This window comes from Dipteris shenzhenensis, chromosome 25 (genome assembly GCF_047967505.1).
Source record: "Dipteris shenzhenensis isolate YYH24624 ecotype China chromosome 25, Dip_SZ_1.0, whole genome shotgun sequence".
Lineage (NCBI taxonomy): Eukaryota > Viridiplantae > Streptophyta > Polypodiopsida > Gleicheniales > Dipteridaceae > Dipteris > Dipteris shenzhenensis.
This window is the reverse complement of record NC_141620.1, coordinates 21961601-21986613: the sequence shown is the minus strand read 5'-3', so window position 1 is coordinate 21986613 and position 25013 is coordinate 21961601. Positions and strand designations below refer to the sequence as shown.

The 25013-nt window shown below is 42.0% G+C and overlaps 2 protein-coding genes across 2 annotated transcripts in view; one reads left to right on the top strand and one right to left on the bottom strand.

Annotated features, from left to right (window-relative positions):
- LOC147885609 (FAD/NAD(P)-binding oxidoreductase) overlaps positions 1 to 7277 on the bottom strand; it is a 63856-nt gene extending 56579 nt beyond the window's left edge. Inside the window, exons 1-5 of the mRNA XM_087396441.1 lie at positions 6857 to 7277; positions 1181 to 1220; positions 798 to 873; positions 596 to 655; positions 261 to 311 (exon numbers count right to left, since the gene is read on the bottom strand). Coding sequence (XP_087252567.1) covers positions 261 to 311; positions 596 to 655; positions 798 to 873; positions 1181 to 1220; positions 6857 to 7084 — 455 coding nt within the window. The 5' untranslated portion in view covers positions 7085 to 7277. The remainder of the gene's footprint in view (positions 1 to 260; positions 312 to 595; positions 656 to 797; positions 874 to 1180; positions 1221 to 6856) is intronic.
- A 15531-nt stretch (positions 7278 to 22808) lies between these two features.
- LOC147885608 (geranylgeranyl pyrophosphate synthase, chloroplastic-like) lies at positions 22809 to 24480 on the top strand. The gene has a single exon (XM_087396034.1). The coding sequence runs from the start codon at positions 22880 to 22882 to the stop codon at positions 23882 to 23884; it is 1005 nt and encodes a 334-aa protein (XP_087252160.1). The 5' UTR covers positions 22809 to 22879; the 3' UTR covers positions 23885 to 24480.
- The last annotated feature ends 533 nt before the right edge of the window (positions 24481 to 25013 follow it).

Below are 25013 nucleotides of genomic sequence, written 5' to 3'. Positions count from 1 at the left end.
GTCTGTATACGTCTCTCTGTCTTAGACTAATGTCTGCACATAAAATAAGACTCTTCGGTCTGTGTATGTCTCTCTGTCTTCCTTTATGTGCAGGGAGATACAAAAGACCTTCCAATGGTTATCTCCCCTGCATCACGACAAGTGCTGCAAAGGAAAGGAGGGACCGGGGAAGGGTGGAGGCAGGTGGGTTTTTTTTTTTTTTAGGGGGGGGGGGGGAGAGAGAGAGAGGAGAGAGAGAGAGAGAGAGAGAGAGATCTCACGGTCTAATGACATAATTTGGTTTTCCATCAGCTTTTGTGCCAATTTGAGCCCTGGATACAAAAGAGACATCCAAAACATCTTATCAGCCACATATTTCCAAAGTTCTCCCCTTTCTCCTTGCTTTTTCCCAATCTTGCAAGTGAATGCCAGTGCACACGTGCTGGGTATGCCTATATGTATGCATGCAGATGGTCATACTAATACCATCTATACAAAGTTAACGTGCTACAATACTTTGTAAGGGAAAAAGAATAAACACAAACTACAAGGACAATACCAAATTGCAAAATTTCACATTAGACAAATGGGTATCAAGACATTCGTGGATAAAAACCTGGTAAGCAAACAAGAGGCCACATCCATCCCAAACTTCTCATCATCATCAAACGTGAACCTGAAAAGAATGACAAAGATGGATTTAAACTTTCACTGCAGATTCATATTTGTAGAATCCCAGTAGTGTAGATTGTAAACTTTACCATTTTACAAAAGAATGCATTTCTCCCAGTAAATCACAAAACAAAACCTCACCTTACCTGAATATTTTTGTATTGGGACTAACTTTCTTTGTTTCCTGTAGCTTGAAGTGAAGCCATTCATTTGGATTCAGAGCTGGCTTGGTTGAAACCCCAAAATACAAGCGACAATTGGTCAGATTTCAGCAGCAGATGTAAGAAAATCAATATAAGTAATTGAGCCTGATAAGAAATTACAGAGCTTGCTTGTCCCAGAATTGATGTTTTCATCCTCTACACCCACGTTTTCCTCTGATTATGAGGCTTTTTCAAATTATTGTCCTCTTACATTGGACAAAGGAAAACTCCTGTACTTTGAAGGGAGGATATTCTCTTAAAAAGATTGAGTGACTCTTCGAAAAGAGAGTCCACAAGAAACAAAATTAGAGTATGAGAGATCTTACCTGTTTTCTCAGCTTGAGAGTGTACTTGATCTGATGCCACCTACCATGATTAACAACAAAATAAAAAATTAGCCACAAATATGAGCAGCATTTTGAGGTAACTTCATTTGATATATTAAGCCAAAAGTCTATCACGTTTACAATATCAGTTATTGTCCTGTAACTATGACACAGCTGCCATTTAAAAAAACTCCAGGTTTCCTGCACTTTCATGCATGTGCTACAAAGGATTTGTGAAACAGAAGCAGCCCTGACTCTAAATTCTGAGACAACTATAGATCCTAGGCTGGCAGCAAAACAACTTTCGGGAATCTACGAGGGCCAAGCTCTTGATTGCACGGATCCAAATATATGTTGGAAAACATAGCATAGTAGCTTGCTATAGGCCAACTTCCTCACAGTAGCGGAAGATTTACCCTGAGATCACAAGACACTTCACAAAGACACCACTCAACTGCATGTGTCTACTGAACAGTAAAGAGAATAACATAGATCTGAAAGAGAACTATGGTGTATATTGGGAAGCAGAAGCCGGAATCTGAAGCTTACGAAAAACACAGGAGTGTATATTGCCATACAGTACCAACAGTATCAAAACATAAGTTAAAAAATAATTAAAAAGCCTACTGTAGGACAGCCCTCGGGCAGGCCTAACTGTCATATGGTGACTTCGTGCACTAACTGCCCTAGTAATAAACACTACTAACTGGCCTACAAGGCCATACCAGGGTAGATATATGCTACAAACCCCCCTCCACGGTGTGGCTGAAGTACTCTAAACACATCTCAGACGTACCTGGAATGGATTCTATGGTTGCATGTGTTAGTCCAGCAAGGATATGGCAATCTCAACGGGTAGCACTATCAAGTCACAAATGAATCAAGTGTACAGCTAGCCAAAAAGCTTCAAACTCGGGTCGCGGTAATGCTTTAGTGAAGATATCTGCCAAACTGTCTTGTGCATGAACATAACACAAATGAATATCTCCTGCTGACAATCCTTCTCTCACACAATGATAATAAAGCTCAATGTGCTTAGTCCGAGCATGAAACACTAGGTTTCGTGCAATTGCCAAAGCACTTCGATTGTCAGTGTAGATAGATATCTGACTAACATCAAGATCTGCAAGTAGTTTCTAGAGCCAGATACATTCCACAATAGCTGTAAAAGCTACCCTGTACTCACATTCACAGATAGAAGTAGCGACTATAGGCTATTTTTTGTTGAAACACGATATACATGAAGTGCCGAGCATAAAACCGTTGCCAATATGCGATACACTCCAGTGTCATAACATCCTGCCCAGTCATTGTCTGTAAGAGCATGCAGGGTAAGAGAGAAACCATGACTATATAGAAGTCCCAAAGACACATTTCACCACTTGCCAATGCTGTGTATTGGGCCATGCATGAATCTGCTCACTGGAAACAGGCATCCAACAGCCTGCTGGCAGAGGGTGACATTAAATGGCTAGCTAGGATCATACAAAGAGAAACAGGAACCATGTTCCAAAGGTGTAGAAACTCCTCAAACTGAAACAGTGCAAGAGCTGTCCAACGTATTTGGACTAACTCATCATAACGCCCCCCCTCAACATGAGCAAATTGAATGCCAAGATAGTAGTGAAGCCAGCTGGCACAAGTCTGTCATCTCAAACGACTGCTGCAAATCAGCTTTATAGGCTGCAATATGCTGAGCATAAGGTCTAGTCAAAGACAAATCATCAACATATAGTATTAAAATCAGCAAGTCTACATTACACTTGCGGATATAAACAGTGCTCTCCATAGGACTACTCTAAAAATTGAGTCTTAGAAGATGAGCAATTATCTTGGCATACCAAGCCCGGGGTGCCTGCTTGAAACCATGAAGGACTTTATGCGAGCGACATAACTTATTTTCAGATCCTTTGACCTCAAAACCAGGAGACTGAGTAACATACACCTCCTCAAGTAAGTCTCCATGAAGGAAAGCGGTTTTGATAAACAGTTGATGCACTTGCCAAAGATGATGGGCTGCAAGACAAATCTGATAATTTTAATGTGAGTGTGGGTACAAATGTTTTCTCAAAATCAATGCCTTGCTGCTGAGCATAGCCTTTTGCAACAAAACAAGATTCGTAGCGGTCAACACTGCCACCCGCTTTCCCTTTAAGTTTATAAACCCATGTTTGGTGGTACGTTTTAGGTATGTTAGATTTTTCTGGGAAAAAAGAAATGAAAAGAGGCCGCGCAGGGGGGTAATTTGTGTTTTGTTTTTTGTTCAGAAAAAGGGTGGGCCTAAAATCGCCACACGGTGCCTATTTTGAGATTCTGCTTCTACTGTTCGATGCCTACTCCTATCCTCCTCTGTATATATATATATCTATATGAATCCTAGAACATGCCCAAAACACATCCTCTAAAAACACAATACAGAGCAGTTTCAATCTCATGATAGTCACTCGTGAGGTTGAAACAATAAAATCCATCACGCATAGCAGGGACCACTATGGCATCCCACTGACGTCATCAGTGCCCAAGAATAGGTGTAGACTATACTATAAACATATGCTCTCACAAATACAAATCCACACACCCACACATACTTGAGCATCCATTTATACAAAGGTCTTCGTACTGAGTTTCTGTCGGCACTCCAGACTTGAAGGACAGACTCAGCCGTGACAAAGGCTAGCACTAAAGGAGAAGGCTAATCAAAAAGTAGTCCACATTCTCTTCATTCAAGCTACAACTGCTTGTGAAGAGTAAATGATTTCATTTTAGTCTCTCCCAAGCGAGCATCCAAGCAAAACAATGCTTAGCCATCTAGTTGATAGGGGAACGCACCACTTAAGATGGAAATTGTTTATCGCAATATCAGCACGCTGCAACATGGACGAAAACTTCACAGGGTGAAATTCGCATGTCCGCTAATAGACTGGTGCTACATGTAGTATGCGATGTTTCTAGAATCTGGCTCCAGCTACCAACTATCTTATCGTTATATTACTATAAAGAATGTCCAATTCAGTGGTAGCCTGTAGGGGGGGGGTGTTGGGGACTCACCCGTTCTCAACAAACTGATTGGGTGCTCACAAAGTTGAGGGCAAAACTTGAATATTGGAAGCTTGCAACTTGGCCATTACATGTTCGTTTGCAAATAACACAATCCATTTTGATAGCATACATACAATTTTATCTGCCTCTCATCATGTTCACTAAGGCAGATCTGGTTTCCTTTATGTCTGCTATCATGGAAATTTTCTGGTGTTCAAAAAATGGCAAGAAAAGTCTCAGATTGCTCTCTATGCATCGTCTCTATTCTCCAAAGATGCACGGGGGTCTGAACATTCTCAATATTCAAATGCATCTACTTGCTCACAAAGGGAAAATGATGTTGCAGTTTATGCAAGGAGATCAGCCTTGGGCTTTCATGATCCGCTCTCTTTTATTACATATTGATACTTCTGCTTTTGGGCATTGGCACCCTACCCAGTGGGATTTCCTATTTGGCTCTATCCAAGGCAAGATCAAAGGCTGCCCTTTTGTCTCTCGTCTGCTTCTTGATTGGAAACATATTTTATCCCACTTGGAATGGAATGGCCGGGATTCTTTGTCGGGAAATTCTTTGAGGGCTGAGAATATTTATTGGTCTAAAGTATTCCACCCTTCTTTGGCTATACAAGAACCCAAACGTTCTTATTTTCTCTCTTTCAAAGGCATTTCTTCTGTGGCGGATGTACTTCAGGATGATGGCACTCTTTTATCCTTTTCTATGGCTGCTAGCAAATACGGTTTGGAAGCTCATTATCGTCCTTTATGGCATAGGATTTCAGCAATGCTTCAACCGTTCTTGCCGGTATCTCGTTTGGAACTTCAGAATAGACTTGAGGATTGGATTTTACATTCTTCTTCCTCTTCAGCCCGTCCTTTGAAGCTCTCACATATCACAGTGTCATCTCTGTATAAAGTGTTACTATTTCCGCCTTGGATTTCTCACACAACAAATACTGTTTGGCATATGGATCGCCCACTAAAGTGGTGGAGAAAGCGACTGCGTCTCCTTTGGCATTATAAAGTCCCTCTTCGGCAACAGCTTTTCCTTTGGCGAGTCCTACTTGGCATTTTTCCATCTGGCCAGTTACTCGCACATAGACATATTGCTCCAGCTGTTTGCCACAGATGCTTTACTATGCTGAATCTGTGCTTCACATCTTCTGGCAATGTCCACACACTTGTGATTTCATCGCTCTCATTAGACAGAGGCTTCGAGCGAGATTTCCTACTATTACTTTTGGCAGGTTTTTCTGGTTGTTTGGTTTTCATCCAGCTAGACAGGGTTTTGACTTATTTTTTGTATGGGTACGCTACTGGGCACTGTGGACTTTATGGATGGACAGAAATCATAGAGTCTTTGGTGATCCCCTATTTTCATCTTTTGTTTTTTTCAAACGATCTCTGCAGCAATCATTCTATGATTGCGTTCGCGTTCAGACTCGTTTGATTGATCAGGATGTATATACAGATTATATTGAGATTTTCAGTTGAGTAGTAGTTACTCCACTTTCGAAGTAACTATGAATGTAATTATTTTACAACAATAAAAGATTTTTTCGTGTGTCTCAAAAACACTTTTTTAACGTTTCTGAAGTTTTAGGAACTTTAACTTGAAACGCTTTTACGGTTCAATACCTGACGTACCTAACAACCATAGTGCTAAGAGTGCAGAAAAAAACTGTGACCTTCTGTCCTCCAACGTGTGTATAGCTTCAATGATCCTGAAGCTGGCTAACTAGACTGAACTGGTTGCGCTCTAAGCAAGCAGTTGCATAAAAAGCTGAAGCATAAAAGTCTCAGCTTGTGTTGTGGCAGGCCAATTCTACTAGCCTTTGGTATTTCAAAAAAGTTCACACACAAACAAACGCTGGTATAAAATCTCCTTGTAGAGGAAATGCCTTATTTGAGACACTAAGTCTCACTCTGTTTTGTTGGGAAATGTTTAACAAATGAGCTTGTCACTACTTGTGAGCTGGGAGCTATTATTGACTAATTGAGTGCACGAAGCTCAATCGTGAGAGATTTTTCAGTTTTCGAGATTGCCCTTAGTAAGTATTACGCATTAGAAGTTAATAACAATTGAAGATGTTATGAGAGACAATTTAAGGTTGGAATATTTCAGCCCTATCACACTGAACCAACTAATAAAGTCTGCTTCAAAAGGAGGTTTGGTGAATGCTTTACTGCTGAATAAAGCATAAGTTTTTACTATGCTTTGATTAGGAGATAGTGTGGCTACAAGTTTGGTTGTTATTGGACCAGTTGACGTGTATGCCAGTTATTACTATTCTTCTGGTTTTCAGATTTATCACCAGGATCACACTAATACAGGACACAACACTGTAGACTGAAGGAGAAACGGTGGGCTGCTATTCCGGCCATGATGGTAATTGATGAATTTTATTTTCAAGACCTCATACACTTAAACCAGTACTTCACTTTCTCTCCTTTCTCGTCCTCATAGACCTTTAAGGTCATTCAAACACCGAACAGTATTTGGATCATATCAAAAGCACGGCAATAGCGTGCTCTCTCTCTCTCTCTCTCTCTCTCTCTCTCTTCTTGCGGCATTCCAATTCAACAATGCCAGATACTCCGCTCGCATTTTCGAGACATACAAGGCACCGCGAGCTGCACCTGTTCCTGGCACACTGAATAGAATGCTGCAGCCCCCAGCATGACACTGAGTGACGCGAATGCGGATTCTCCTTGATGAGGAGCCCTCGAGGAACTTGAGAAGGAACGTGAGCCACGATCGGAGGCCGCACCAGCAGGGTGGAATAGCGGGACAAAAGCAGAGCGGAAGGCGGTACGCAAAAAGGAGTGGTGAGCAATTGTGGAGGAGCGGTGGATGAAGAAGGCCATGGTGGCAGTAAAAAAAACAGGCGAAGAGAGGAAAATGGAAGAGCAAACAAAGAGAGGAGAAGGGAAGATGGGAAGTGTTGAGAAGCAGAAATGATCGAAGGGAAGAACGATGGTAAGCACAAAGCTCAAAGAGAAGGCTGACGTGTGCTTGTTGAAATATTCTTGTTTTTGGGACGCAAAGTCATAAGTTACAACTCCTTCACAAAAACTCCAATTTCTATCCCTTTTTTTTTTCCCACTCTTTCTCCTTCATCCACTTGTCTCATTCTCCATCTTTAGTTGCTCCCATACAACATTAACTCTTTCAACACTTGTTCTCAGAAAACATTTTTCTCAACAACTCACAACACTTGGCCACTTGTATTCTTCTGTAAAGATAATGAAAGCTTTAGAGTTCTTCGGGAAAGCTAATGAACGCATTAGAGTGATAGGTAGAAGCTTGAACTAGAGGTGTTTGCCTTTCTTGCTGCCTTTTTTTTTTTTGTACAATCCACTTTTACCTTTAATTTATCCTTTACGTTACCGCAAAAAATCACAAAACTTGGGGTTTCAAATTTTGAAGGTTTTTCCCAAGAATTTGCCAACTTTTTAGCTAAAATATAACTAAATTGCCTAAAATTTTGCAGATTCAACCAAATTGAGAAAATGTGTTTTACGGGAGAAAATGAAAATGTTGCTATATAGTTTGCAAGTTTTCTATGAACACTGGGTACAACACCCCCCTTGTCGAGAAAAGATTTGCTCGGTTCACACTTTCCGCTTACATGAGAGGGCATCCTCGCGTAGTTGTAAGTAAGGTGGCTCCATTTAAGGCTAGAAAAACAGGAAGAAGGAGCACAAGAAGGTGCTTGGTTGCAAGACTACAACAAAATATCCACCGTCTCAGGTGGCGCTCCTGTGTATTGGTTGGTGGAGCTCTGCAACGTAAATGCTCAATTGGACGAGAGATTTTGCTTTGAACGAGATGAGCGAATTTGCACGCTAAATTCTTGGCACAATGAGCTATATTTCGCCTTTGCAGAGAAATAGGGAGCGAAAATCGAGGATGTGGGAATGCCCTCTAAATAGACAAGCATTTACAACTTCACTAGGGCACGGGGTGTTGGATGTCCAGCATCTTGAAGCACTCCCTCTACAATGTGCCACAAATCATTTGGGCACCATCTGGCGACCACATCCTTGCTACCCAAACTTGGGCACCCTATGTGTAAATAAATAGTCTTAGGGTCTTAACAGGCCGTCCTATGTGTAAATAGTCTTGGGATCTTTACAGACCACTAGAAGTCGCTCAAAGAGTGCCCATTAATGGAGCACTTAAAAAATGGGACAGGTAAGTTATTGTGGGCAAAACCTTTACACATACACTGCTCACCCAAACATGCATAAAATATTTGAACAACCCATTTATGGGATTCTTCTAACAGGAAAGCAACCCATTGGTTGGAATAATGAGTGCCCATCCATGGGCAACCAACCTTGGCTTCCCATAGATGGGCAGATTTTGGGCTTGACATGGCAGCCAAGTAGGACACAAGGAGGAGAGTATGGTGGGCACCCTAAGTGTCGGCCATGGGTTTTATTTATTCCCATTGCCTGTGAGGAGTGTCTAGGGCGAGCGGAGTCTCAGTGTGTAAAGACCCTTAATAAAGGTGTTTACACACCTGTTGCCCAAATTTGGCATTAGGGGTGTGGGAGAAGGTTGGCACCATGTTCCAAAATATCATTGGATGTGCAAGAGTAGGGTGGACAAAATATGGGGCAACCAAACTCCTTCATCCATCCCCCGCCCAATTCTTGAACCATGGACCCCATGACAAAAGACAAGAGTTTAACCAATAAGCTACATCGAACCTGCTAACAAATGTAGGACTAGTTTGTGGATTTTCCCATGCCCATCTCCTCGATGTGTAAAGCACATCCGCCTATCCCTCAAGCAAATGGGCAAGCATTTGAGGGTGGTGTACCCATCCTAATGTATTAAGACCCTTATAACCTTCTAGGGCTAAAGCACCAAGGTACCCTCAATGCATGTTTATATCATCAAGGTACCTTCAATGCATGTTTATATCATGAATGATAACCTGGCATGCATATGGTGATCTTGATATTTTATTCTTCATAAATGTATCACACTAATTTGTGGTCTAGTTGTGAGTCGTCTATAGGAGATTCTTGCAATTTCAAAGGTGTTTAACGATTGAGGATTTTTTTTTATCGTATCAATATTGAGGTCCTCGATTGAGGAGTTTTTTTAATCATATCAATATTGAGGTCCGCGAGACTAAATATTTTCATGTTCGTGTCCGAATGTCTTAAGTTTGGTCATGGTAATTTCTTAATAGTCGTAGTTTGATGTAGGTGTCAATATGTGTTCAGTATAATATATGAATCATTTAGTTTTGATATCTTAAATATAATTTTTATGCTTTCATGTTAAGGTAGTGTTGAAGAGTGTGGTGTACATTCTTTATTGCTTTAATGTACAAGTACCTATGTTTGACAACTCATTCATATATAGCTAGCAAAGTTTTTATTATGTACGCTTTACATTCTTATGCGTTAGTTTTTTACCACCATATAATAGAGGATTCTATTAGGTTTGTTGCCAAATTATAACCTAATTCATATTTAGGTAATGATCTTATATTTAATAATTGTGTGAGGGCAAGATTTTTCTTAGTTAACCTTTGAGATCTATGGGTTGTCGCAGGTGTTATACGTAGAATGTGAAATTGTTGCTTGATAAGAAAATTAGTCTTTGCAGCCTACTTGCATTTCTTTTACAATACATTTAATATGTTTCCATTCTGGATTCATGTTTGATGCATTAGCCTCTTTTATTGTCATAGCTCGTTTGTAGATGGATTTATGTTTCTCATACATGTCCAGACCATAAACCATCGGTCACCCTACGATTGTATAGCAAAATGCAAAATCACTAAGTTGTATGACAAAATTGGTCTATCACATGTATGTGATATCCTTTCCACCAACCATTTGGGACATGTTTCGATAGGATTAACTCAAAGCATGACTAACTCAGGTAAACCCTCAATAGTGGGAATTTTGAAACTTTTTCACAACATAGCAGCATCTTCAGTGAAGACACCACTTACGATACTGACATCTCTAAGGCGATAGGTGGCAAGACACACTAAGGCAACTCATAAGCCAAAGCTTATGGTCAACTTGCAAAACAAGATTTCTCCCTCCAAAGTCCACCTTGGGATATAAGAGGGTTTGCATTCACTACTCTACACATGTTTCCAAGTATATGGAATCCTTGGATCAATATCTTCTTGCCAGCAACTCAAAAGGGAACAAAGAATGCTCTTTGGTATTGAAGTAGGCAATAGGGGTGTTACATTTTTTACCACTATTGTCGTCTTAAGAGTATTTTGTGTTTTAAACTTTGTAAAAGTCCATAATAATACCCATAGAATCCCCCTTGTAGGCCTCATATTGTGAGCTATCAATTTTCATGATCCTTCCGATAAGTTTTGAAAGCTTTTGTAGCATGGAAAAGCTTTCTTGGGTGCCGCATCATGCAGGATATGCTGAGGCTGAGCTACACATGTCTTAGCCGGTGTCCATGGTTGGAGCATAATGGACAATAGAGTCTCCTTGGCCAACCTAGCAAAGTAATGTCCATATAAGACTCATACTTGCCATCAATATCTACAAACATAGTATTATGCAATGGCTACCTTCAATAATGTTTTCCTTATTTGGCTTGCAGAACTATGGAATGTTATGGTAATGATATATCCACAAAGGAATCTACTTACATTTTACTTATACTACCTACATCTACCTACTTATGTAGGGTCAGTAGCTTGAGTGTGGTTAAAACACTATAACAATAACTTAGAAGGTAAGTGATTGACCTTGGGTGAAAGGATGGCAAACTATTTGTAACTATGGCCTTTTTCCCCCCCAAAAAAAAAAACTAGGCTTGCATATGGGCTTGTATCTCATTTATGGGTACTCTATTAGTAGTACAGGCTAGGAGTGTGGCTTATATTTTATGAGTGTCATTATGGATTGCTAGCTACATCTTGCATGTTGGTTGGAACCATATACGACTACATCATGAGACTATGAATGTCTTTTGTTGGTTGTATTTTTGGACAAACTCCCTATGTCAACTTTGCACTGGGACATGCCATTAATCTATAGCCTACGCTCATGCTTGAACTATTCTAGCCTATGTGGCATATCCTCATACAACTCCTTTTGAGGTATTACACTTACTATGAGCACTTCATGCATATATTGCCGGTTGCTAAGTTTGCCTTCATATTGATTGACTTATGGGCCTTCATATACTCATAAGAATCCATCTTTGCTAGCTATATATACTTCCATATAGACACTTGACAAATGCCTATGTGAAATGCTATGACCAACGTCATGTTGGAAAGGTCACCTCCCCATCTATAGCCCCCAAATGAGGAGAGCATGGGGGAGACCTAGAGCATATGCCCAAAGAAGAGAGAAGAAAGGACAAAGGTACCTAGCTGCTAGGCAAGGGTAGTAGCAGGGACCCGAGAGAAGAGGCAATGAGCTGGTGCCAACATCAACATGACACACAAAAAATATATTCTTTTTGTGGATTCTATTTATTTTCTAGTTTGCACAATGCATCTATGTGAAGCACATGAAGTTAAGAAGTTTGTGATTCCACACACATTGTGTGAGCAATCGAGCTATTCTATCAGTCTTCCATTGTGTGTACCCTCTATTGGTCGATTTCTAACATGGTATCAGAGCCCAAGTAGGAGGCTCACAAGTGTGGGAGCTTGAAGCATGGACCTTGGTGAAGGAAGACCCTAATTCAGAGGCTCTAGGTAATTGCATTCCACGACTAGAGGACTGTACCCTTGTAAGAAGGAGGGTGACTTGGGTTCAGTTAGGTGTGTACATAATTATTTTCTACAAACGGTTGAGTTTGCTTACAATTTTGCTGCATGGTTTAGTAGTAGTAAAGATGTCCATTTCAAAAGCAGAAGCCTCTTCGGCCCCTTCTCTCCCTTCCTCCTCCTCCAATCAAGTTCCTTCTAAATTTGGAGAGTTTTGAAAACTAGATGGGACTACTTATCCTATCTAGAATGTGAAAATACAGAGTCATTTAATGATTTGGAAACTGTGGAACCTAACAACGGGAGCAGAGGTGAAGCTGGAGGACATGTTGGACAAACAATGGAGGATACTTATACCAATAGATGGAGAGGAAATCGAAGCATGTGAGGATACGGATGCTCATGCCTTGACATTGATCGTAAGGACTACGGTGGACTCTATGATTCCTCACATCTAAATGACTGACATGTCAGTAGAGGCATGGGTCATTCTGAAGGATTTGTATGAGATAGATAATACATCCTGGATCCTGACTCTTCATCATCAACTCTACAATATGGATGAGGGAGATTTGGTACATGACCTCTTGATGAAGATCAAGGTGGTGAGGGATCAAATAGCATCAGTTGGTTAGAAGGTAGATTCAAGATAGTTTACCTTGATGGTACTTAGGAGGCTACCATGGAGTTTCAAGAGCTTTGTTACGACTGTGACAGTAGGACAGAGGGCCAAAACTTTGACTTTTGAGGAGTTGGGTGTGTTACTGCTCCAGGAAGAATCTAGGGAAAAGCTCTAAACAAAGATAACAATGACAAGGCATTGTCGACAAAGGACAGGGCAAGCCTAATGGTGGCAATCCCAAGAAGGATGATTTTGGAGATGAAGAGGACACTTCCAAGAAGAGAAAGCACAAGAAGAAATGCGTCTATTGTGATGAGCTAGGCCATTTTGCGAAGGATTGCAAAAAGAAGAAGGCAGATCATAAGAAAAAGAAGGAGTCCGACACAGATTTAGATGGTGACACAAAAGACAAAGCTAATGTGGTAATCAAAGAACTGTTCTCGGTGACATCTCCATGTGTTATCGAGGTCAGATATGCCAACCTAGAAGTCACAGTGAAGATGTCTAACATTGGGATGGGGCCGGCAGGGAGTAAGAGACCTTTGTGAAGGAGGACATGGAGTGCTTGGACTCTTCTAGGTGCGTGGCTATTGATACTGACATGAGGGTAGAGTCCATGGAGTGCCTTAGGGTTTCAGGTTTAGATGGATGCTTTAATTCAAAAGGGGGCAGTACATGATTACACAGGTTATCAGTATGTGCCTCCAGTGCCTCCATGAGGTGCATGGTTTGCTTATAGAGCAAGCACACAGGTAGTATAACATTCAAGTATGTGTTTGATGTCATTAATTTAAGCCTTTATAGCATGCTATGGAGAGAATCTGCTCTTCATATGTCTCAGGTATTGCGAGATTAGAAGTATCGGGTCTTCTTCGAAAGTAGAAGGGGAAGTGTGGGTGTTTCAAATCTCGGGAAGGTGATTATGGACAAGGTGTACTGAAGCCAGAAGAGTACTTGCTTGAGAGCTCAATGAGAGTTTGTGGTCTAGGTTATCTGGAGATGTTCTTGGGATTTTATTTTTTGAGATGGTTATTTGGTTACGGACCTTGCTAGAGGAAGGACTGGTTAAAACAAACCTTGAGAGCATGGGGCTTGGAAGACTCTAGTTGTTCACTCATTATGAGGGCGACGACTGGAAGATGGTGGGATTTGGATTGCTGAAGTTCAAAGGCAGGAATGTGACTGAAGGTGGTGGTGCCATCTGGTGCTACCTTGGATGGACTTGTGTACTAGGATGGTTTGCTTGTGCATGATTGGACCTAGAGCAGCAAGAGCCACTGGTTGAAAAACCAGGAACCAGAATTGACTCCAAATTTTTCCAAAGGGTTCATGTTGGCATTGGGCTGAGCAGTGTGAGGGGGTGTTGGAAAGGTCACCTCCCCATCTGTAAGCCCCCAAATGAGGAGTGCATGGGGGAGGGAGACATAGGGCATATGCCTAGAGAAGAGAGGACAAGGGTACCTAATTGCTAGGCAGGATATGTAGGAGCATAAGGCGAAGTAGAGGGCAGCATCAGGGACCCAAGAGAAGAGGCAATAGCTAGCATTGATATCAGCATGGCATACAGATTTGTACAGAGGCTAGAGCAAGGCCTGCATGGCTGGATTAGAGGCGGACACATGGCAGGATCTATAGGCAAGTATACAGCCTGCAACAATAGGGCCTACAAATGGCGCAAGAGGGCAAGGATACGGGAGGGCAGGAAAGCATGGGTGCAAGGCATCGACATCCTTGAGGCCAGATGGTGCAGCAAATAGAGGGGCTGCAAGTGGGCAGCACCCTGTCCTTTATGGAGGGCAAGCAGGTTGTCGACCGGCCAACTAGGTCGACCAACACACTGCTCCCTAAGGGCAGCCCACAACCCCATATATGGGGAGCTATGAGGTCTGTTGGAGGGCTTGCTGGGTAGGAAAACATGGCAAGTCAGTGCACATAAGGGGAGCTACTAGCCCCAATAAAAGGGCCCCCTTGGGGCGATTCATTGGTCCAGCAAGCTAGTAGTTTGGGGAGCAATAGGAGCAATAGAAGACTCACACTGAGGCCCATCTAGGAGGCAGAGGAGTCCCAGAGGTGCTATAGACTGAGCTCATCTACCTAGGCTATCTTCTAGGGTAGCAAGGTGCTGAGGTCTTTGGACGGAGAGTGTACATATGCTCAAGGTGGAGCACGCAGGCTCAAAGATCTAGAGGTACCAGTAGATAGTACAAGATCCTTTTGTTAGGCTCAGAGGATCACATCTTGGTGGGACTCTGGATCTATCTTTTGTATTGTGTCCATAGTTTTGGATGGAAATACATTCTTTTGGTGGATTCTACATTTGGCATGGTTCACTGTCTCTATGCTAGTCTGCACAATACATCTATGTGAAGCACATGAAGTCATGAAGTTTGTGATTCCACACACACTGTGTGAGCTCCTAGGCTATTCTATTAGTTTTCGCTGCCCTCTGTTGGCCAATTTTTAACGTCATACAATTGTGTGAAGCATTTCTTGTACAAACTTTGAGTTGAGACAATAGCAATTCTAAGTCCTCCCATTTTGAAGTTTGCATCTGTTGCCCATGACTCATATGATTACCTTTGATGGCATATATGGTAAGAGAACCAACGTCTCATATGGAACATACAAGTGATTGTGAGGTGTAGTCAAAATGTTAAGTGAAGAGCTCCTACATGGTTAGGCTGACACTAAACATGGGCCCTCTTACCGAAAAAAAAGAGGAGGCCCAAGTAGTCTTTGGCTTGGCTATTCAGTTGTGACGGCGGGTAAGCTGCTTAGATCGCTCCAGTCCTAACAGCTCTATGTAAGTGACTCTCTTTTAAAGCTCAGAGGATTGTCTGAAGCTTAGTACCTGGAAGAGGATGCTCACATAGTGTGCATCAACCCTCACTGTTTTCCCCAACTTGCATGTTACCCTCGTCACAGTCTCACTTGCTTGTTGCTAGTGAGTAGAGAGTTCTCGGGGCTGCTTTTAGACAAGTGAGGGGAGAGTGTCTAATCTAGTACAACATTCATAGTGGTTGCTTTAAAGGTTGTGAAGGACTTGTTGGACCTCGAGGCGCTACTCCATGATGATCTGGACATCGCTAAGAAGACAAACAGAGGGAAGGAGGAGGAGAATGGATAGCCACAGGGGAGGGGCCACAGGGGAGGGGGCGAGGGAGTAGCCATGGAAAGAGCCGTTGAAAGTAGGTACCTTGGGAGAGGTATGGGAGGATAGGAAGTCATAGCCATGGCGGGAAGAGCTGGCTGCCATGGCCATACTATTTGCCAAGAACACCCTCTTAGATACACACATACACACACACACCCCCCAAAATGGTGAAGCACCTCCCTAATGAACTTCAAAGGGAGGCCACAATTCTTAAAATGTAAAGTTTGGCTCTCACACCTTACATAGAAAATGGAATTGAGAGAAACATACACTAGGCAGAAGTGCCATCAACCTCAAAGTCCTTAGGTGTCAACTAGCCTAGCAACTGGGTGCATATTTGAAGGAAATTTTGCAATAACATAATGGGCACGACCAACCACATAGTGCCAACTTAGGAATATTTGAAAATTGTACCATACTAGAGTTTCCCATGCTTGCCCAAGGTGTATTGAATGCATCTAGGAAGTGGGTTGGACAAGGGTTGCCCTTCGGGTACACATGGTGCGACAGTGGTTTCTAGTCCCATAGATCTTGTAGGGTATGAAGAAACTTCAATACAATCTCAGCCACCTACTCTCATACTCACACACACATGCACGTGTACACACACTTTTCACAGTGCTTTATACTGCATAGTGCTTTATACTTCACCTATTGGGCATGCACACACACACATCTTACAAAGTGCTCTATACTTCTCTCTCTCTCTCTCTCTCTCTCTCTCTCTCTCTCTCTTTCTCCCACTAATCACACCAACAATCATTTTTCTTGCAAGAAAGATAACAACTTTATATTAAAATAAAAACTATATTGGGAAAATACAGCTTAAGAGCTTAAAGCACCTTGCAAAGGTCCACTCCCTTTGGTCTGTTAGAAATTAGCCTATGTACTTGGATAGCTACTCGTCTGCCTTCAACCCAGAAGCTCTTAGATCATCTAAGGCTCCTCTGTGGGTTAAATTGCCTAATCTTCCCTTAACTTTCTGTAATTAAGCTGAGAACCTATATTCAAGTTAAGGCAAGGTCCTAGGAGTTGAAAAAGAGCATTTAATCAGTGCAAGAGCCCATCCACATGTCTATGCTCATAGACCTGGCAGAGGAGCTACTCTAGAATCTATTTATTTATTCCCTTATCCAAGAGTATAACCTCTTGTATATAAGAGGTTAAACTCTTAGATGCTCTAATTTTGAATGCTCTAATTTTGGTTTGACTTAACCTTTGCATCTTTCTCTCTGAATACTCTAATTAGATGCAAAGGTCTAAGTCAAACAAAAATTAGAACATTTTTTGAATGCTCTAATTTTTGTTTGACTTAGACCTTTGCATCTTTCCCTCTATTCACCTTGATAAACTATAACAATAAATAAATAAAATCAAGTAACATGTAACATGTGAAAACATCTCTTATGGAGAAAAGTAAAATTCCATACGAGCAAAATGATTAAATGCATTCTTGTTCATCTTAAAATTTGGATGTTGTTGATGGAAAAAAAGATCTTCAAAAGCACAATTCTCCATCATTATGTTTGTATAGATTTCTCAATAGATTATTTGGATACCTTAACATAAGTTTGCATTTCTACTTGAAGAAGGCTTGACATGCTATTGCAACATGAAGAGATACAATAAAGTATACATATATTGCATGGAGAAGCCTTCCTTTGAGCATTGCATGGCTATAGCCTAACTTTGTCTACTAGACAAGAGAGGCATGGAATGATAGAGCTTTTGGCAAGTGAGGATTTAGTGGAGAAGATGAGAAGCTCACACAAATGAGGCCGAACAATGTTGCTTCCTTGCACCGAAGCAAGTTCAAATCAAACTCAATATTCTTCAATGCAAGTCAAGATGAATTAGCGTTGTTGCCCCATCTATTCTTCAATGAAAGTCTAGATGAATCGGTGTTCCCCCACCTTTTGCCTACATGTGTTGAAGGATCATTGATGAAGTCAAAAGGGAGGGGGATAAGAGTATTCCCATTAGAGTCAGTCTCCATCTCTCAATAGTCTGGGGATTGTCCCACTATGGGTAATGTTACAGGATACACAACATTTGATATTGAGGTTGCAATAGAAAATGACTCATGAAATGAAGTATGTATTTGCTTGCACTGACATTTTTCTCTTTGCCCCCATAAACTAAATTGTAAAAATAATTAACTTCTGTGATAGCTTGTGACATTTTCAAATAAATTTTGTCTATCACAAATTGCAACTAATGTAAACCATTCACCACCAACCATTCATAAAATCAAAATCAAATAGATGAACATTTTTCAAAGTTTTGAGGCTTTACCAAAACACTAGCGATTAGATCAAAAGGACATCTACTAGCAACTCCAAAACCAAAGAAGTAGTTGCAAATGCACTCTGAGAAACATCTCATATTATTCTTGGGAGTACATGTAAAAGATATTATGACATAGTAAATTGCACTGTATGTATTCTATTTTCTACCCTATCTCATATTATTCTTTGGAGTACATGCAAAAGATATTGAGGCATAGTAAATTGCACTGTATGTATTCTATTTTCTACCTTATTTCAATAGTGTAACGTTAGCAAGCATTGGTGATTTTTCTTGTGCACCATGCAATCACCTCTCTTCCCACACTCTCCCTACTTCGTCGACATGGTATCAAAGACAATGGATCTCTGCTCTTTTACAAAATTTGTACTATATTCATTCGATGTTGCAAAGTTGGCTATGCTTTCTATTTTGCTTTAGAAGTTTTGGATTTGGAGCTCTCAAGCTCACAACACATCCTTCCAAATATTGTAGCCTTTTAGCTTGTTTTTGTTGAAGGGAGTGGTTTGAGGAAGAAGGTGTTCCAGTGTTAAAGAAAAGTGATCATGGCATCAACCAATTGATGTGCAACTTTTGTTTTTGGAAAGTTCTTCAGGTGAGAAGCCTTAGATCTCTCACAATTTGTTTTGAATTTTCTTAAATGTGTGTGCTTATGGAACTGGGACTCTTGTGCGTGCCTTTAGGGTCTTATTTTCAAATCCTTGAAACGTTTATATGAAAAAGTGCATAGTGATTTTTTTGACAATTTAGAGTTTGTATCATTGGACGTGCACATTGGATATATGAATAGACCATCGTTATGGTAGCTTTGTCTGCAACTCATTACATGGGTTGATAGTCTTAAAATGTTTATCACTTTATGACAATCACTTTTGACAATTTTATCTTGAGTACCCTTACCCTTATCCACATGGGCTTGTGCACAATGCCTAAGAACCTCTTTTTGGCCCGAGGTACCTCTAGGGCCACTTATTTGTTAGCATAAGACATTGCCTCTGTCAAGAGTTTAACTATGAGCCATTGACTCTTGTGAGTACATAGATCAAGGCCATTAAGGCTTGTAAACCCCAATAGGTGCCCCATCATATGAAAAATGGGAGATTCCTTTTTGGAGAAAGGAAGAAGGGTGGAAAGGAAGAGGTCAAGGCCATGATTAAACTAAGGTATAAAGGGGATGAATTAAGGAATAATGGAAACTAGGGCCATTAAAGAAGGAGGGACATGAGATTGGGGAGGGGGGAGGGACCAGTCTCATTAAAGAGGAAAGGACATCTCAAAGGAGGAGGGGGATGAGGGAGCATTTATAATACTATTATAAGGAAATGCACACGTAATATTACTTTATAGCTTATTGGTAGGGCTCACGCATGGGAAAAAGAAGGTTTTGGGTTTGACATCCTCAATGGGGGTGGGGGTGTGAACCCACGATGTGTAAGAGGGTGTTCCTGTGAAATAGTGCCAGCTCTTCTCCATGGCTCTCTCTGCTTTGAGCTGCTCTTTCCATGGCTGCTCTCTTGCTCCATCTCCTGTGGCTATCCGTTCTCCTCCTCCTCCTCCTCCTCCTTCCCACCCTCCTCCCTCTGCCTATCTTCTCAGCGACGTCCAAACCTTCATGGAGTAGCGCTTCAAGGTCCAACGCGAGCTCAAGTCCTTCTTCACCTCCAAAGCCACCGATGTGGTCGCATCTCCCCTGCTTGCCTGAAACTAGCCCCGAGACCTGTCTCCATGCCAACGGCAAGCGAGGGCATCCCGCGCTTTGCTTGGCCGCTTTGTGAGCTTGTGGGTTGCACGATGCCTGTGGCGTGGGTGGTGGAGACGATCCACAAAATGTCTCTCCGTCTGGACGACAACTGAATAGGCTGGCTAAAGACTACTTGGGCATGTTTGATACACTCAAAGCTGCTCCTGAGTAGACCTAGTCGATTGAACACAGAGTTTTCCCTTCTTTTTTGTGGGTAAGGGCCTTAGCACATGGATGGGGCTAGCATGGGTTTAGGATGGGAATATTTTTGTCATCATTACTCCCATCCTAGACCAAGTGGTCTAGGATGGATTTAGAATGGGAGTAGCCACTTTTTCTCCCATCCTGGACCATGGCCTCTTGACCTTGGCAGCCAGAATGGGTTCCCCTTTTTTAGGGATTCAAAAACATGGAAGGATGACATGTGTCCTTGTCCCCACAAGGTCCCCACCTGTTAAACACATGAAATGATGCCATGTGTCCTCTTTCTCCTAAACGCATCCCTAGTTCTTTTTTTGTAAGCACATGGTGGGATGGGAATAGGATAGAAATATGCATGGGACCACTTGGGACCACCTTTTCCCATTCCCATCCTATTTCTTCCCATGTGCTAAGCCCCTAAGAGGCCTACTTTTAGTGTCAACTAACCACGCAGGAGCTCTGCAATTAAAGTAAAAGTCCTAGATCTAATAGGTGCCGTGAGATCTTGGCATAATAGGAATGGGAAACATTGGGAATCTCCTCTAACCAGCCCATAATTAGTTTCACCAATCCACAATTATGAATGGGAAACATTGAGAATCTCCTCTCCCAATGACTGACCAGCCCACAGTTAGTTTAACCAATCCACAATTAGTCTCTTATAAGTCAGTCCACAATTAGTTTAACCAATCCACAATTAGTCTCTTAGTTCATTTAGAGATTAATTTAACCTTGGGTTACCCTCTCAAAGGCCTTGCATGTGTGGGGATGAACCATGGGTCGCGACTTTCCTGGGAGGAAAGTCCTTGGAACCTCCCTCGTGGAGGGATATGGAACTACACAATTATGTACATCATGACACCAATTTTGGAGTCACAAGTGACTTGTGAGCTGGTGTCATTATGTACATAATTGTATAGTTCCATATCCCTCTACTCGTGGTTATCTTGCCATATGTATCATCAGAGGTAACCGTACGAGTCATGGGCAACAGATAGAAACTTCAAAATGGGAGGACTTAGGATTGCTGCTGTCTCAAGTCTCAAGTCAAAGTTTGTACAAGAAAGGCTTCACAAAATTGTGACTATCAAGATCAATGTGAAAAATGCTTCAAGAGACTAGTTATTAAAGCATTAAGACGAACCAAATACAAAATTAAGAGCTTAATCTTGTTCAACACAAGATATGGAGCCACAATCGATTCAAATGACTAATCAAGCAACGTGACAGAGAAGATGAGCATTAAAGCCATGAGATTGGCCAAATGAGAGCCATGGAGGTTGAATGAGTCGTGCCTAGGGTGTCACTCTGTACAAAATGTAAGATAGCAGGTTCATTAATGAAAGGCGAGTTTTTAGTTTTGGGGACTTACAAGCTGTTTATAGATGGGAGGGTCTAAAAAATATGTATCTCATATAACTATTGTGTATAGGACTTCAAAATCAAAATTGCAAAATTTAGGTGTACAAAAGAAGGGAAAATAATTACATTAAAAAATGTAAAACTTTGAATATAGGGGTATTTTAAATGTGTGCTTGTGGTTTTTCTAGTACATCTTATTACCTCCATTATTCAAAGGGATTAGATTACTCCTAGCTTTATTCTTAAAAAGCATGTAAAGGGCCCATGAACCCAAGGTACTTATACATCTTCATTACCTTATAATTATATTAATAAGAGCAACACTCCCGCAACCGACACATGCCAATACTTTTCTCTACACAATAAGTTGCTTTCCTTACAATTGTGTGGATGGGATGTTTAAATTGCAGAGTCTATGGTTCCGCTTGCACAATTAATTGTTGAGAGAAATGAAGCATGAGAGGTGGTACATGCTTCTCAAGAATTGAAGTATAATTGTTGGAGTGAGGGGGGGGAAGAGAGAGAGAGAGAGAGAGAGAGAGAGAGAGATGATACGAGACGGTTTTATTAGAGTCTGTATGAGACCTTCAGGATCTATGGGACCAACGATCATATTAACTAATAGTGATCCCTTACATCTAGCGAAATAAAATAATACAAATTTGCCAGCTAGTGAGTGCTTGTTGGGCTAGCTTGTGTGCTAGCCCTAGTACCTTGTTGCGGTGTCCCAAAACCTCTTTTAAGTAGCTTCCTAGCTTTTTGGCTAGGTGTTCTAGCAAATTTCTCAAAATCTCTCTGCAGCCCATATAACCTCTCTAATGTGTGCTTAGGCTCTACATCTTAGGAGTACATGCTGCTCATTTTCTACCTCTCCTGTGGGGGGGGGGGGGGCGAGAGAGAGAGAGAGAGAGAGAGAGAGAGAGATGACATCTTGCTAAGGGCCCAATAGGTGAAGTATAAAGCACTATGAAAGACGTGTGTGTGTGTGTACGTGCATGTATCTGTGTTGCGTGTGAGTGTGAGTAGGTGGGTGAGATTGTATTAATGTTGGATTAGGCCTATAGGACTAGAAACCACTATCTTACATTTGTACGATACAATTTTCAAAGATTGGTGAGTCTCTTGGCCATGCCCATATTTTTGTTGTAAAATTCCCTTTAGATATGCACCCATAGGAACTCTGAGGCGGAGGGCATTGCTGCCGGTTGTACTTTTCCCTGGTATGCATGTATCCTTCATAGTCAAGGAGTTTAATCTTCATTTTCTATTTTCGCTAAGAGGTTAGAGGTAGATTTCACATTTTAGGGATTGTGATGAGTGTTCACAAAAGACCTATAAACTATGACATTTTTAGGTTCACGTCTCAATATATTTTCTCAATTTTGAGAAATATTCAAAATGTTTCAATTATGTGAGCTAAAAATTTGCAACTTCTTTAGGAAAACCTAAATTCATGAATGCATGAAAACTGTAGTGTGTGTGTGTGCGAGTGTGTGTGTTTTGTGTGCGTGTCTGTATGCGGGTGTTCGTGTGAAATAGTGTGGCCATGGCAGCCATCTCTTCTTGCCACGGCTATGGCTGCAAGATCTCTGTCTTGAGCTGCTCTTTCCATGGCTGCTCCCTTGCTCCATCTCCTCTGGCTATGGTGGGAAGGAGGAGGAGAACGGACCCTCCCTCTGCTCGCCTTCTCAGTGACGTCCAGACCGTCATGGAGCAGCGCCTCGAGTTCCAACGCGAGCTCAAATCCTTCTTCACCTCCAAAGCCTCCGCTGTCGACGCTGCACTCGATCAGGCCCTCTCCCCCCGCTTGCCTGAAAGCAGCCCCGAGACCTCCCTCCTCGCTAGCGGCAAGCGGGTGCGTCCCGTGCTTTGCCTGGCCGCTTGTGAGCTTGTGGGTGGCACGGCCGAGACGGCGATGCCTGCGGCGTGCGCGGTGGAGATGATCCACAAAATGTCTCTCCGTCTGGACGACATGGGCGATGACGTTATTGCCAGGGGAGGAAGCAGGGCGGCCTTGATTGCGGGCAGTGCTGTTGTGGCCCTGGCTTTCGAGCATATAGTGCAGGCGACCAAAGGCGTGCCCGCTGAGACTGTGACGAGGGTGATACGCGAATTGGGGAAAGCAGCGGGGGTTGATGGACTGGTGTCAGGGCTCGTGGTGGAAAGAGCAATTCAGGGGGATCCCAATATCGATTTGGAAGTCCTGGACTATATTCATTTGCACAAGACAGCGGCGCTGCTGGAGGGATCGGTGGCGAGCGGGGCAATTTTGGGAGGGGGCTCTGAGGCAGCAGTGGAAAGACTTCGGAGGTATGCACGCTGCGTGAGCCTTCTCTTCCAAGTGGTAGTGGATATCTTGGACGAAGCTTCAGACAGCACCTCTGAGCACAAAAAGAGAGCCACTTACACAGAGCTGTTAGGGCTGGAGCGATCTAAGCAGCTTGCCCGTCAACTGAATAGCCAGGCCAACGACTACTTGGGCATGTTTGATCCCCTCAAAGCTGCTCCTCTTCACAATCTTGCAGACTATCTTGTAGACCTTGTCGATTGAACACGTTTGGGCTCGAGTTGTCCCTTCTTTTTTGTGGGTAAGAGGGCCTACGTTTAGTGTCAGCCTAACCAAGGAGCTCTTCACTTAACATTTTGACTACACCTCACAATCACTTGTATAGTTCCATATCCCTGTACTCTTGGTTCTCTTACCATATAGATCATCAGAGGTAACCATACGAGTTATGGGCAGCAGATGCAATGGGAGGACTTAGAATTGCTGCTGTCACACGTCTCAAGTCAAAGTTTTTACAGGAAAGGCTTCCCAAAATTGGACTATATTATCAGGATTCACGTGTATATCAAGATAGAAATTGCATCTTGAATGCTTGTGACTATAATCACGAATCAATTGGATTTTGCTGGTCCTAAAGGTTGCTTCAAAAAGAATGACCCCATTGTAGGGCTGTATGGTGAGTAAAGAGGCATGGTTCGGTTGCTTCAAAAAGAATGACCCCATTGTAGGGCTGTATGGTGAGTAAAGAGGCATGGTTCGGTTGCTTTTGACTGAAATTTGTGAAAATAACTTCAAGCAATAGAATGAACCACTGTCTGTATTGAGCATCTAAATGAGTATGCTTGAAAGCTTTTTGTACAGTCTTTGGTTGCAATGTCTCTGAATTTGAGAGTTTCTCGAGCTATGCAAGATTTGGCAGTTCTTCCTCCTTGTGACTAAATCACGAATCAATTGGATGTTGCTGGCCTGAGCCTAGCTTCAAAAAGACTGATCCCAGTGTAGGGCTGTCTGGTGATTGAAGATGCATGATTCAGTTTCTTTCTACTGGAAACCTTAAAATGTTGGACGAGTTCAAGCAAGAGAATGAAAATCTGTTAAGTCTGTATTGAGCATCTCAATGAGTATGTTTGAAGTCCTAATGTCTCTCGAGCTATGCAAGATTTGGCCGTTCTCCCTCCTTGAGATGAATTATGTCAGGGGGGTAGGAGGATTTCTGAAGATCGTACAATTTAAAATTGAGTTTTTGAAGGTTGGATGGACATCTGAACCCACAGAGGCAATAGGCTAGCCAAAAAAAAAATCTTGATCTTTTCGCACCCGAATCTAGCCGAGTTATCCCAATCCTCATAATCCTAACCAGTCTACTTGAATATAATATTCAATCCGTACTTCG